The 15,452-nt window shown below is 36.6% G+C and overlaps 1 protein-coding gene across 1 annotated transcript; it reads left to right on the top strand.

Moving 5' to 3' along the window:
- Positions 1–2,277: 2,277 nt before the first annotated feature.
- LOC149528231 (protein FLOWERING LOCUS D-like) lies at positions 2,278–7,063 on the top strand. Its single transcript, XM_089808805.1, has 2 exons — positions 2,278–5,301; positions 6,119–7,063. Exons 1-2 carry the CDS (start codon positions 2,628–2,630, stop codon positions 6,925–6,927), a joined length of 3,483 nt encoding a protein of 1,160 aa, XP_089664931.1. The 5' UTR covers positions 2,278–2,627; the 3' UTR covers positions 6,928–7,063.
- The last annotated feature ends 8,389 nt before the right edge of the window (positions 7,064–15,452 follow it).

Below are 15,452 nucleotides of genomic sequence, written 5' to 3'. Positions count from 1 at the left end.
TGTAGGTGTATCATGATTGTAAGGAAGTCAACCTTCTCCAAAGATTCAACTTTTGTGTCAACACATACCATGGTGGAAAGATTGATGATGATATCCATATACTATCCCTTGACAAGGTTACCTCTAGTTGTCACACCATTTGCCTATTGTGGAGGTTTTAGAGGGCATGTGTAGTCTTCACATTCTCAATAAAGAGTGTGATTTAATACTATTTAGTCTAGAGTATTGCAGAATTTGAAATTGCACATTTAATTGGTGTTTATTGTTTCAAGGCTTACCTTTGGGTGCTTGATTATATTACTTGAGTATTCTAGATACATGTCCTTTTTGCCATCATCTTGAAACTCTTTTTTTTCATCTCTTCTACTTTTGTCAAAGAACACATAATGATTCTCTAGATTCATAGCCTTTTCACCTCTTTTCATCCATCAATATTTACTTGGCCTCATATTCTATTTGGAGATCACCTTTCTCCCTCCCGTCCATTCTTGCAAAATTGACACACTTTTAGAATGACAATTTTATTTTAAATATGGAAGGAAAGGAATTCAACCATTTTTTCAAATACTATTATTGACACTATTATGTCCTTATTTGCTAAGGAATGCATTTGTAACAATGTCCTATTTTAGATTCAGGCACAAGCAAATAAAGTTGCTCTTGAGGTAGCTCATGTACAAGAGCTTCTTTAGTACTGGGGAAATGCTCTAAACATTGTGGCTTGAGTTCCTCCTTATGGCTCCTCTTTTGACACCACTCCTCTTACTAGAGGGTGGCATTGAGGTTACAACAATTCTAGTAGGTGGAATGATTCTCGCTCTCGGCCTCCTCACCAACCAACTCCTCTACATCACTAACCTCCATGTGATTTCCATGCTTCAATTAGCCACCTCATTTATCCTTCTTAAACGAATGTTTTTCCAACACCCACTTGGACACCAACTACCACTTTTGATTGAATGATTTGTGGTGCTATCGGGTGGTCTTCTACAAAGGATTTTCCTTAGCTTTCATTAGCCATTTTGCCACATTGGGAAGAATAGAGGAGAAGGAAGATAATGTAGATGGTTGGACACTCTGAAATATGGAGCCCTCTCAAGGCGATGAATGTAGAGAAGCTAATGATCCTCCACCACCATCTACCAGTGCTTTGGTGGTGTGAGGGCTTCCTCTTCCTCTGGGCTTGACTATTTTGTTTTTCTGTAGTTTTATAGTTATTATGGGCAATGCTAAAATGATACTTGTTGTTAGAGGTTAACCCTAAGTTGGTTAGGAGTTGAGGTTCCTACCAACTAATGTTTTGTTTCATCTGATGGTTATGTTTTATTTTTCCTAAAGTTAATACGTTTGGTGCAGATCTAAAATCCAAAAAAATGATGACATCTAAAAAGTAAATTTAAAAATTGTAAAAAATTATGTAAAAATTTCAAATTAAATAATTTATCCTCAAATACAATTTATATCTTCCACTTATTTTTGCACATCTTTTAGTTTTCTTCAATTTAAATTGTAGAATAGTGAACATCTATGGTGGGGGTAAATTAATATAGAGGAAGGTTCACAAAAAAAGGTTCAACACCAAACCAAACTAACCAATCACAATTCAGATAATTAATTTATATTATATTTTAATTAACAAATAAATAAATATTTTTAATAAATATTTGATTGATGTAAATATAATTAATTGGTTAATTTTCATGAAATTATATTGGTCAATTTTTAAAGTTTGCCTCCACAAGATTGTAAAGATGTTAAAATAACTAATTCCCTAATTGTACAAAGTTGAATGCAATATGCTTTTTTTTTTTTTTCGCATACCACGATTTTTCATGGAAATCTATTGGTTCATTTGTTGAAGTTGGCCTCCCAAAATTGTTAAGATGTTTAAACAAATAAAAACATGCAAAGTTACACCATTTGTATAGAAATAAATAAATGAAAATGAGTAAAGTTATTTCATTTGTATGAAAATGAAATGAATAAATGAAAACATGTAAAGTTATACTACAAATAAATAAAGGAAAATCCATGTTTGCTGGAGTAAAAATGAAAAGAAAAACTTATTATTTTCATACAAATTCTTATAAAATTTTATTGGTTCAATTTTTGAAATTGACTTTGAGGATATTCTAAAAATGTAAGAAAATTAAATTAAAGAAATGTATGTCAAAAATATAAAAACTTTAACAATAAATTAAAATAATTTGACTTATATTTTTTTCCAAATCGAATCATTTTATATAAATAATTATATGACAAATAATAAAGGTCGATTAAAATGCCAAGACAAGATAAAAACTTGAAAAAAATACAAAAATGCCAAAACCTAAACTCACGTACTCAGAAGTAACCAATCCTCCTCGAACAAACCCCACGCACGCTTCCCCAAACCACCCTACACGAAACGTTTTGTTAACGCGACACTAAACCCTCGATTAACCCAACCTCTAAATAAAAAATCGGTGTGAACACAAAGGAAAAATAATTAGGGAAAAAAGGAAAAATATGAGCGGCGGAGCGGCGGCGCAAATAATCACCACCACCAAGTACTTCTCGCGAAGCGGAGCTCTCAGGGAGGCGAAATAAAGAAATCGAAAACCCGCTCGATTATTTTCATTGCACAGATGGATTCAACAATGGTAGAATCAGAAGATGCGGCACCGGTGGAACAAGCAGCCGCAGACGGCGATTCTTCGATTCTCTCTATTCCTTCCGAAGACAAGGATGGAAAAGATGTCAAGGAGTTTTGTTTGCAGGGGGATTCGAACGCAGAGGATTCTTCTAAGCAGGAGATGATTGACAGAAAGAATGCAGAAGCCAATGCCGAGGATTTCTGTTTGCAGGGGGGTTCGAACGGTGAGGCTTCTCAGGTTGATGTGATTTGCGACAGTGCAGAGACCAATTCAAACCCTGTTTCCTCTTTCGTGTCTTCCGAGCCCGAGAGGGATTCGAACTCGGGACCTCTGCAGCCCGTTAATGTTAAAGCCTTTTTGAATCCCATTTCATCTGTGTTGATTTCGATTCCTATTGAGGGGGATGTCAGCGACAATTGTTATCCACCTCGGCGGGAGGGCAATTGCAACCCTGTTTGCTCCGCCTCACAGATTCCCCCTTCCGAAGAGAACAATCAAAATCCCCTTCCTTCCTCACTGAATACCCCTTCTGAAGAGAACAATCAAAATCCCCTTCCTTCGTCGCTGAATCCCACTTCCGAAGCGGAAGACCACAATCCTCTTTCCTCATCTTTGATTCCCCATTCCGAAGAGGAAAATCACAATCCTCTTTCTTCATCTTTGACTCCCCATTCCGAAGAGGAAAACCACAATCCCCTTTCTTCGTCCTCGCTGGATCCCCCTTCCGAAGTGGCAAATCATAATCCCATTTCCTCCTCGTTGAATCCTCCTTCGGAAGAGGCAAATCATAATCCCATTTCCTACTCGCCGAGTGCCCGTTCCGTAGAGGAGAATCACAACTCCCTGTCCTCGCCGGTTCCTCCTTCCGAAGGGGTCAATCACAATCACAACCCTCTTTCCGAAGAGGGGAATCACAACCCCGTTTCCGAATCGGCGCTTCTTCCTTTGGAGGGGGTTTCGAACGGGGGAGCGCCCAAGGCTCAAGATGCTGCATGTACAGGCACAGCCACACCGCAGAAGAGGAAGAGAAAGCGTAAGCGCAAGGAAGCGGAGGCGGCCGCAGCGGCCATGGCGGCGCAGCATATGTTGTCAAGCGGGAGCAGCAGCAGCATCCGCGGCGCGCTCAGGCAGGGCGCACGGAGTGGATCTGCCACATATGATGAGGCGCTCATTGATGAGCTCCTCCAGAAGCAGCTCGGCGATAGTAGCAAGAAGAAGAGGATATTTGATATGGCCAAGGAGGTTGACACTGAGGCCATGATTGCTTACTCCGTCGGTTTCCCTCCGGATGCCCTCACGGAAGAGGAAATCGAGGCTGGTGTGGTTAGCGCGGTGGGAGGGGACGAGCAGGCCAATTATATCATTGTTCGCAATCACATTGTTGCTCTGTGGCGGGACAATGTGACCGTCTGGCTTGATCCTTCTCATGCCTTGGAATCCATAAGGTCGCAGCATAGGAGCCTTGTGAATTCTGCTTATAGCTTCTTGCTCAGCCATGGGTATATCAATTTTGGAGTTGCTCCAGCAATTAAAGAGGCCCCGCTCATTGAATCTGCCCAAGGTGGGGGTGTAAATGTGGTTATTATTGGCGCAGGGCTTGCAGGTCTCGCTGCTGCTCAGCATCTGTTGGCCCGGGGCTTTAAGGTCATAGTCCTTGAAGCTCGAAGGCGACCTGGTGGGCGAGTTTTCAGCAAGAAAATGGCAGCCCCAGCCCCAGCCCCAGCCCCAGCCCCAGCCCAAGCCCACGGTCCAATGGTACAGGCTACAGCAGACCTGGGAGGAAGTGTTATTACAGGCATTCATGGAAATCCTCTGGGAGTTTTGGCCAGACAATTGGGCCTTCCCCTTCACAAGGTTCGTGACAAGTGTCCGCTCTATCAGCCAGATGGGCGGCCCGTGGATGCATACGTGGATGCCAAGGTGGAGGAATCCTTCAATCGCCTTCTTGACCAGGCATGCCAGCTGAGGCAGGCCATGGATGAGGTTACTGTTGATGTATCCTTGGGCACTGCTCTGGAGACCTTCAGAAGTTTTCATGGCGTCGGTGAGACGGCGGAGGAAAGGAAGTTGCTTGACTGGCACCTTGCCAATTTGGAATATGCCAATGCAGCATTGCTTTCCAAGCTGTCGTTAGCCTTTTGGGATCAAGATGATCCCTATGAGATGGGTGGCGATCACTGCTTTCTACCAGGCGGCAACGGGCGTTTTATACAGGCATTGGCAGACGGGTTACCAATCTTTTATGACAAGAAAGTGCAAGCTATTAGATATGGATCCGATGGCGTTCAAGTGTTGGCCGGGGGACAAGTTTTTCAAGGTGACATGGTTCTATGTACTGCACCTCTGGGGGTGTTGAAGGCCGGGGGAATTAAGTTTGAGCCGGAGTTGCCGGAGAGGAAGATTGAGGCGATACAGAGGCTCGGCTTTGGGCTGCTGAACAAGGTGGCAATGTTGTTTCCTAACGTGTTTTGGGGTACCGACATTGATACTTTCGGTCACTTGTGTGATGAGAGTAGCAGAAGAGGGGAGTATTTTCTCTTCTATAGTTATGCTTCCGTGTCAGGGGGTCCTCTTCTGATTGCACTTGTAGCAGGGGAAGCTGCCATCAAGTTTGAGAACACTCCTCCCACTGATGCTGTTGAGAGGATCCTTGCAATTCTGAGGGGTATGAATGTGAATCTACATTTCTTAATTAGGCGTCTCTATTTTTTTATAAAAAATACGATAATCTAAATCGGTTGCTTTCATTCAATTGTTGGTAGGCTCTTCTACAAGAAGATTCTTGTGGGGCGTGAATCTGAATCTCTGTCTATGATCATATTTCATTAATGTGCGTGTATGGTTTCTATTTAAAATGTGTTGTTTGCCTTTTTTCAATTTTGTGGCAGATTATTTTAGTTAGTCAGATTCTTTTTGAGGAAATGAACATAAGAATCGACCAATTGTGACCTAGCAAATGATTGGGTATATGTTACGAACTTGTGGATTTTGACCTAAGCAGGAACTCAATAATTAGGATTACAAATAACTTGGGCATTTTGAATTCTCCACTGGCAAATAAATGATTGGGTATAAGTTGTTTTGAAGTGATCAATGTTGCAAACGATGGCAAAGTATGGGCTAGAACAACATGGGAAAAACAAATCGTTTTGAAGTGATCAAAGTGGCAAACAAGGGCAACGTATAGGCTAGAACAACATGGGGAAAACAAATTATGTTTTGGTATTTGTTGTTATGATTGTTACAATGTGGTTGACAAATTTTTTGGTATGTACTTTTGAATAGAGCAATGCAACATAATAAACTAATGACTGGTTAGTTGAAATGAGCAATTAGGTAAAACAACTGATAGTATGTGTTCTTTTTCGAATTTGGTAAATTAATGATTTGGTATGTGTAGTTTTGAATTGAGCTAGTTGGAAATTGAAATGTTTGGGTGTATGTATGTTCCATTGGATTGACCAATTAGCGGGTATATGCAGGTATTTATGGGCCAAGAGGTGTGAAAGTACCTGATCCTCTACAAACAGTGTGCACGAGATGGGGTAGTGATCCCTTCAGTCTTGGTTCCTATTCACATGTTGCAGTTGGGGCATCTGGTGACGACTATGATATCTTAGCAGAGAGCGTGGGAGATGGTAGGGTGTTTTTTGCAGGAGAGGCTACCAATAGGCGTTACCCTGCAACAATGCATGGTGCATTCTTGAGTGGCTTGAGGGAGGCAGCAAATATTTCCAGAGTTGCTAGCAGCAGGCCATTGCAGCATAAGGTAGATAGGCATCTGGTTAAAGATATCGGTGATTCGGATGGGGCTCTCCTTGCTGATTTGTTTAGGGAGCCTGATTTAACATTTGGTGGATTTTCTATACTGTTTGATCCACAATCATCTGACCTCAATTCTAGGTCACTATTGCGAGTTTTAGTTGGTGGAAGTAGGAGGAAAATAGAAGAAAATGATGCACAATCAGAACAACAACAACAACAACAATCCAAGGCAATGGTTGAACAAGTTCAGACACCGTCAAAGCCAGCACAAGCACAACAGCTTCAATTGTACAGTTTGTTCACAAGACAGCAGGCACTTGAGCTACACACGGTCGGTGGAGGAGATGAAGACAGGTTGAGGTATTTGTGTGAGAAATTAGGCGCAAGGCTAGTAGGCAGAAAAGGGTTGGGTGCCTTGGGGGGAGATGACCTTATTTTTTCTCTCAAGTGTGCAAGATCTTCTCAAAACAATGTTCTCACTACTCCTGGCCCATTCAATTTTGGGAACCAAGGTACCCAAGCTTAATTTTTTTTTTCTTGTTGATCCAATCTGCAGGGACTTAAGAACCTGCAGAAATGTTTCTCTCATTGAGCATGACAATTTTGATTATGTGACTTTTATAATTTTAAAATTGTATATAAAAACTCAATTCTTCTGGCCCTTCATGTTCTTCTCCATAGGAAAGGGGGAAGGGGGATTCCCAACTTTTGCTATTGCATATCTAAATGGTATATAGCTCAGCCATATTCTAATGTTGTCAATGGCCACCTTCACTGCAAAGCTTAAGTTCCACTTACCAATCATTGTATTGCATTAGTGTATGCTTGTTGAGAGGGTGAGATGCCGAAATTAATATAATAATAATAATAACAACAACAACAATGCAAGCCACTTTAAACTCACCCCGGTAAATATAAAAACAGCTCTGCAACAATGAGGGCAATCTTGCGTTTTAATCTGTCCAGTTTGTTTGTTGCATATGTTGCTGCTTGCAACATAAGATTTGTTTCTATGTAGCCCTTTAAATGGTGTTGTGGGAAGTGGGTCCATCGGTAACACATTTTCTAATCATGTTGGATATAATGGCGTCTTGACATGATTATAAATTAATTCTTTTACCCTTTGACCCCGGGGAAGTGAAGATCTCAACTATTTTGAAGACTTTGTGTGTATTATTATAGAATTTAAGTTAAAATGAATGGTTGTCTGTCCTTCAGGAGAGACATCCGTTGGACCTGGGGGGCGTCTGAATTCTTAAGACTTCATGCTTTTGACAATTGTAGGCCACTGGATGTTGTTTTCTTTTGTTGGCTTAGGGTCACATCCTTCAGATAGTACAAAACAAAAATGGCTTTCTGCTGCTAATTTCGAGCTATCATGTTTTAAACAAGCACCTTATTTTGTTAGGACCATGGGGGTCTATATGTTATTAAAGAAATCGCTGTCATGTTTCATATATGTTGCTAAATGCTTCGCTTCCTAACATTGGCCAGGGGTGCATATCTTTTAGTATCTTTAAGCAGAAGTCTAGTTGGCTTGCTTTCTCCATGCGTAAGTAATCTAACTTTCTAAGATCCTTTTTATATTATTTATGGTGCTTATCTATAAGTAACTTATAAAGTCTACTGGTTGGCCAAATGCATGTCGTATGTCGTATTCTTAGGGATGCAATTTCTATGGATAGGTAACTTAAATTTTTTTAACATTTCATGTCATTATGGCTTATGTCTATAAGCAAGAAGACTAGTGGATAGCTAAATACTTGATGTATTGTTAGGGGTGCAATTTCTATGAATAAGTTAATATTCATAAAAAATTCAAGACATTTTTCAGATTATTCGTTTGTATGATTTTCATTGAAGAGTTTTATTTGAAGAAGCTCTCCTCAAATCCAATCTCATAGAATGTACCATAGAAATATGTCCTTAAATCACTAATATAATTCTGTTGAGGAATTATAGAATATAATCTGTAACATTGATATTAAAAAAAATTACACAATTAAATGATATAAAAATAAAGTGAAATCTAATAATTATATTTACAACACTCCAAAACCTTCCTAAAATACAAACAAGTAACTAGAAGTTGCATTATGATGATCTTAAAAGTCGTATGATGTCATCAAATCACCGATGTGAATAACTTCCAGATGATTCCCAATAGAAAAGCTCACGAATATATGGATATGGGTTCAAGGTGAATCATACGCTTTTGCTGCTTCAGATTGACTGCATTGGACTAAAGCTTAAATATGTACTAACGAATTTCTAAAATTGGATGATAGTTATTATGAGATAATTGTTGGTACTAAGTACTCTAGTCAACGTGCGAGCATGAAAAAATAAGGACCTTATACGAGTATGTCACTGTCAAAAGGCAACATTTGATGTATGATCTCCATAGGCATAGGGGCCACATTGGATTTTCCTATGAATTTGCCACTGGGGCTCACTCATGAATTTTCTACAGGACCAGGCGAGGTGAGGATTTTGTATGTGGGCTACTTAATGCTAGATACTTCACGCATTTATATAGCCACAAAATTCACAAACATGGGTTTTTGGGCATGTGGATAGAATCCAAATCAATTAGGATTCAGAATAATATTAAAGAGGAGAGGGTAATTTAGTAGAGTGCTAAAAATTTAATATAAATATCTGTTTTCCTAAGTTTCTAGTGTTAATGTTATCCCAGATGAAGATTTGTATTGTTTCAATCTATGGCGATCATTGCGGATTATGGCCCGTCTCCTCCGTGTACTTTGGAATGTATACATCTACAGCAGTTTTTTTTTGTTTTGGGAAATTCCTAGTTCATGTTACATTTCTATTTTAAGCAAGTTGCTCTATTTATGGGAAAGTAGCGGTCCTTTGATAGAAGTTCTTTTCTCGGCTGCATAACTAATAAGCTTTCGTTATAATAAGACATACTATTCTCAACAAGGATAAGTAATAATAATAATAATAAGACTATGCATGCCCAAAGTTCATCCCCAACCTAGATGAAGCCATTGTTCTCCTCTGACATATAGCCTCATTTGTTAGGCAAACAAAGGTTTTCAAATGCCTGGGTAAAGAGAACTTAATGATCTCCAGTTGATTTAAGTTATTTACTTGGGCTTTTAGCACATTGATTTTCAATTAATTCAAACTCTCATGCATAGATTGGGGCTAAGATCTTTCTACGTATTGAAAATTTGTATAATGCGGAGCTCATACATATAAGGAATGAGCTTAATATGGATCAACAAAATACATTTCTATTTTGTAGGATCTTATAGGTAGTGCAAAACACATTTCAATTTTGTGAGATCTTATAGGTAGTGCAGATTAAAGCAATGGGCGTACCCCTTGTATGCTGTACATGTATATATGCCCAGATTTAATCTGGTCCTATGGTGAAGTTTATAGCGGTCAAAACTCTGATCTTTATAATGTTCTAATTCAATAGAAATATTGTTTTATATTCGTTAATGGCCTTAGAAGTTATCTGGTCGCATAATATCAAATTTGATGTTAAAATTGTTGTTTTATGCGGGGGAGATAAAAAGTTTTAAATAAATATATAAATTTTCCGAGTCCAATCAGTCAAGTATATATCTTTATAATTAGATAGAAATTCAATTATATATCTTGTTATGCTGAAAGGCAGACATAACTACAATGGTATTTGGATTTGTTATCAGTGTAAAAAACCAACACCAAGTCTGCAGAGCAAAAGTATTGTTTTTTATTTTATTTTTATTATTTTACTAATTATTTGGAAGGCTGTTATTTTACTTTTATTTTTATGAGACAGTTATTAGTTTGTATCATATAGATTTATATTTTATTATGCTTATAAACATGACTATTAGATTCTGTATTTGTTTTACAAACAGCAAGTGTGATGCAGTGGAATTTATAAGATTTGAAAGAGTCTTAAGCAAAAACTACGGTGCAAAAGTATTTTTTGAAAAATGGTTATTTTTTTCCATTTTTATTATATCATGTTTGATAATTAAAGCAACTCAACAATTGGGCTGATCCTTACACAACCATAGTCTAAAGGGTGGGAAGATCACACTTAGCACAAAGGCTAGAAGTGTTACATAAGGGTGGGAAAACTACACTAATACCTTTTTGATGAAAATAATCACTCTTTTAGTGCAACTGTCCAAACAGTGCTATCTTTATAAAATTGCTTGAAAGATGGACTTTAAAAAAAGAAATCTTAAATGAGGTTTGTTGTGCATGTTAGAGTAAATATTTGTTCGCACTTATTAATTAATTAAGTTGCCTATTCTTCGAGTTTGCTTAAGCACCTACATATAATTAATATTTTATTAATTATATTGTGCAACTTAGCTTTTTTTAGGCTTTAGGGCTTTCGTTCACCTTTAAGGTTGAACTTTTGTAATTATTTTCTTTAAGCATTCATCCATTCAATCTTGGAATACAATTTTTCACTCTCATCTTGTTGAGTTTTTCCGCTTTTTCCTTCTTTTTTGGTTTCTCTTCAGCAAGTTATTTGCATGCAGGTGATCTTGAAAAATTCTTAACAAAAAAAAGACATTTTACATGGATAATAGATATACTAGTTTATAAGTAAAAAGAAATTAATACTCTAATATTTACTAGACTTAAATTAATGTCTATATTGTTCAGATTTGTCTTTCAGCCTTTTAAGATTATGCCAGTCTATTCATCTGATTTAGAATCATTTTTTATTTTATAATGTCTAATGTATCATTTGATGGAGGATTGAGTTCAACTTTTTTGATTGTCAAACTATATATATATATTTTCAATTATATTCCTCAAATTTGTTTCACCAATGAGTCTATGTCTCATATAAGAAGATTATAAATCTTGTTATAATTTTGCATCCACATCTATTTTGTTGCATAATTTGATAAGAATTTAGTATATTTTTGTCTTCCCAGGATTTTGGGCTTTCTATTATGTGTTTGGATTTTAGGGTTATTGTCTTGATAGCTAAATCTTACATAGCAGTACAACAAGTTGAGCTCCTTTGGTTAATGGACTTTCTATTATTTGTTTGGATTTTAGGATTTTTATCTTGATAGCCAAATCTTACATAGCAGTACAACAAGTTGAGTTCCTTTGTTTAGTCTTATACAAAAATTTTTCCAAGCATTGAGTATACTTTTCTTACATCCCTTGAAGAACCATAAAAATATTACAAAATTATTGATTATGGGCAGATTTGTATCTAGAGTGCCTTTGAAAATTATATTTTGTTTGTCCTAATAGGACACTAAAAGTAATATCTACGAGGATTTTAAGTTGGGAGTTAGTTGTTGGATTCAAAGGCAACCATATTTTTAGGGTATTTTGGGTTGAAAAATATTGTCTTTCATTGTACCTAGAAGACCAAAAAATAATAGATAAATATAATTTTATAACTAGATAAAAAAAAAAAATTATATATCTTATTATGTTAATAGACATAATTGATTTTGTTATCCTTATTTATTATTATTTTGAACATTCTTTAGTATGCCACTTGGTTAGAGGATTTTACAAATGGACTTGTTAGGATCCACCCAAATTAAGGGATTCATTTTCTACAATGGTTAGAGAGTAATAGACATAAAATGATATGGACTTTGCACTAGCTCTACTAGATCATATCCAAAACTTTGCATTCCATTGCAATCAACAATTAGGTTATTCTTTCTTTACCCTTAAGTAGAAATCCATTCCATAGCCTTAACAAAACCTAAATCCAATGATCCAAATCAATTATGTTATTGCAAATTACATCTAACCATCCATGACCATGTCAACTCACATTCGATCTATATCTTGTAAATTGCTCCAACTCCATAAGCCCTTTTGACTATTTAGAAACTTCTTGAAGAATCTTCCTCAAATATATTACCTCTATTCATGTGTAATCAATTCCTTTTGCAAATCATGCATCAACCTCCTAGCTTTACCAAAACTGATCATCAATCCCAATAACAATTTGAATCTTACGATGCTCCTTGAATCATTACAAACTGTTCTTTGTTTACTGGTAAGCCTCTCTGTTCACTTGTTCATCCTTTGTACCTGTTCATTTGGTTTCCCGATTTGTCCCTATTTACATGTTTGATTGTCTAGTTCACCTGTTTACCTATTTCCATATCACTTCTTAATAATATCATCTTAACATAATCATCAACCATACCCAATGCTCAATCTAAATAGATCCTTACAATTTTGAAGAAGCATTATAATCAATTAACTCGTTCATCATTGACTGCCTTAACAATTACCTAGTTTGTTTCCATCATTCATAAATTACTAAATTCTTCCCATAAATGGGTGCTATCATAAACATAGCTTTAAGACACATCATGTAGCCTTCCTGTAATATAGCAACACTTAATTCATTTTGCAGCTCATCTTTTATTCTAATGAATATGCGGTAACATGTTAAAACACTTAGTCAAATAATTGACATCAATGAAAATCATATAACTAATTTGCCTGTTATTAAATGTTGTTTCAATCTTCACAACCCATCATAAACAATAGTCAACAATTTCTCCACATCATTTACTCAACAAACATCATCACTACATTTCCAAATCAGCATGCAAACAATACAGTCCTTTGTTTCTGAGCACAGACTTCTAAAAATTAGGATCCTCTCCTTTTAAAAAATTTAGCTTCATGTACATATCAATTCTCCAAAACAATTTTTATTTTTTATAACCATTCCTTAAAAATAGTCATAAAAATATATCCTTTTCCATTCTGGTATACTAATGTTTAATTCCTTGGAGACAACAGAAACATCATGATATAGAAATAATTAGGCAGGCCATCTAATAAACCATATTACCCTGAGTAAGATGTTTTATAATATTCTTCCATCAGACATTCATGACGTTACTAAGTGATGGAAAAACACTCAAATTTCAAATTTGAAATTCTAAATTCCATTTTTGACATATATGCCCATAGCATTTAAGACTTCTTTTACTTGAAAGCATATACTTTCAAGCACAACTCAATGTGAGATTATGTTGTAAATCTAGTAATTCCCATACAAACTCCTCTAGCATCATCTTCCCACCATGGAGAAAATAAATCAATTGAGGAAAGATTAAAATAAATGCCTCCAACATTATCCACTGTTCCAGCCAAATTTTCAATTTCACTGACACTTTGAACTACGCCCAAAACCTCCACCAATCACTGTACAACAACTCCTGCAACAGTGAAAGATCCTTCCAAGGCATGATTTGTCGGTTCATTTGTACCCAGTTTGAAAGCCACTGTACTCAATAACCCATTTTTAGATGCAATGTCTTTTTCACCTGTCTTTAGAATGAAGCATTTTGTCCCATAAGTACTATTTGCTTCGCCTGCAATATTGACCAACCATGCCAGCATGTTGGTCTCCCAAACATCCAACAATTTCCCCCAATCAATTCAAAATATGAGGAAGAATGGATGGGGTTATGTTCAAAATCTCAAGGGCAGGTTCATGCCATTCAAGGGGTTTTCAAATCTATCAACATAGTTTGAGCTACATTTGTACATATTTATCATCATCTCCAACCATGAAAGGGCATCTCATCAAAGCGTTGTATTAAACGTTGAGATGTTTTGCATATCATTTTATGTTTTTTAATTGCTGTCACAAACTGAGATTTACATTTGACATATATATCTACCATGAACATTCCAAAACTATTCTCTGAATTTTTTTCTCCTCTATCATGTTTTCGAACCTCAACTTTTATTTTATCAAAACACATCTTCATGTTTTCACTTGATTTCTGGGAAAAATCAACTTATTGGTTATACATATGAAGCCTTAAAACTTTAACCTATATCTCTTTAGTTCTTTGTATAAGCATTTTCATGACAGGGACATAAACAAATCGTTTCATCAAGAGGGGTCAAGATAAATTGTGGACTCTTGTGGTCAAAAGTTTAAAATCGAGCAGTTCCAAAAATCAGGGTAATATATTATAACATTCTTGAGATTCTTACGAGTAGTACTAGTAGTAGTTGGCAATGCAACAATGGTTGTTTTTGGTACTTAATTTGGCTTATTGATCTCAATTGAGAGGTTAAAACTGATCAATTATGGAGAAAAAACATTGGTATTTGATTGTATCTATATTTGATGAATTTAATAAGAATTTTAAATGGTATACAAATATTTGGTAAATCCTACTTAATTCTAACATGTTTTATGTAAATGTTGGGCAAATCAAACCTTGAAAAATATATAAGTTGTAAATTTCTAGGTGATTGTGGACCATCAATTGGAATAGACTTATAATAGCATTGACAAAATCAACCCTCTCACAAAATTGAATGATTAATGGTATTGGAAAATATAGCAACAAAACACGCTTTTAAAATGCTAGGCAAATTGGGACCTCACGCGAATTGAACTATTAATGGTCATTGACAAACATAGTGGTGAATTAAGACACACTTCACAAATTGTAGACAAAAATATTAAATAGATCATTTTGAAAATGTAGTTTTTGGCTGCCCACCCATGTTTACTATTCCTCATGCCAGGAACCTCAAAAGGCTTCCTACCTCAAGCTTGAGCATTTGTTGCGTGATTTCCTCTGCGATACAAACGTGTCTCATCATGGCTTTTACAGGGTGGCTTGAGACTTCTACTGTCTACCTAAGGAGTTAGGTGGCCTAGGCCTGCTATCTACTCAAAAGCAAGGTGTTGCCCTTTGTGCCAAGTGGGTCATTCGTGCCCTCATTGATAATGAGGATTGGAAAATTCTCATGCGACATTGTATTTCTTCAAGTTTCCTAGTTAATTGGCCTGCGTGGAAGGGGATTGTCTTTCAAACCCTTCTAGTCACTCTATAGCCAGTGCAAATCTAGGGAAGCTTCATTGCTAAGAGCATTTGGAAGGCCTGGGAAGCCATCAAGCCTTGGCTTTGTTGGGCTAGAGATGGGTTTAGGGATGCCCTCTCTACGAACCAACATAATTTGTGGTTGTCTCGCTTGTTTACTATTCAAGGAATCCCTTTGGCCAAAGTCCAAGGAGCCAATGTGCTGTAT

This window comes from Cupressus sempervirens, chromosome 11 (genome assembly GCF_028749045.1).
Source record: "Cupressus sempervirens isolate cs-2001-9-10 chromosome 11, ASM2874904v1, whole genome shotgun sequence".
Classification (NCBI taxonomy): domain Eukaryota; kingdom Viridiplantae; phylum Streptophyta; class Pinopsida; order Cupressales; family Cupressaceae; genus Cupressus; species Cupressus sempervirens.
The sequence above is the reverse complement of the archived record's forward strand: the minus strand, read 5'-3'. Positions and strand labels throughout refer to the sequence as shown.

Bases quoted from the DNA above. Each gene is read 5' to 3' on its own strand.
- LOC149528231 (XM_089808805.1), top strand. From the start codon at position 2,628: ATGGATTCAACAATGGTAGAATCAGAAGATGCGGCACCGGTGGAACAA. The intron at 5,302-6,118 runs GTATGAATGTGA...GGGTATATGCAG, and splicing joins GATCCTTGCAATTCTGAGGG to GTATTTATGGGCCAAGAGGT.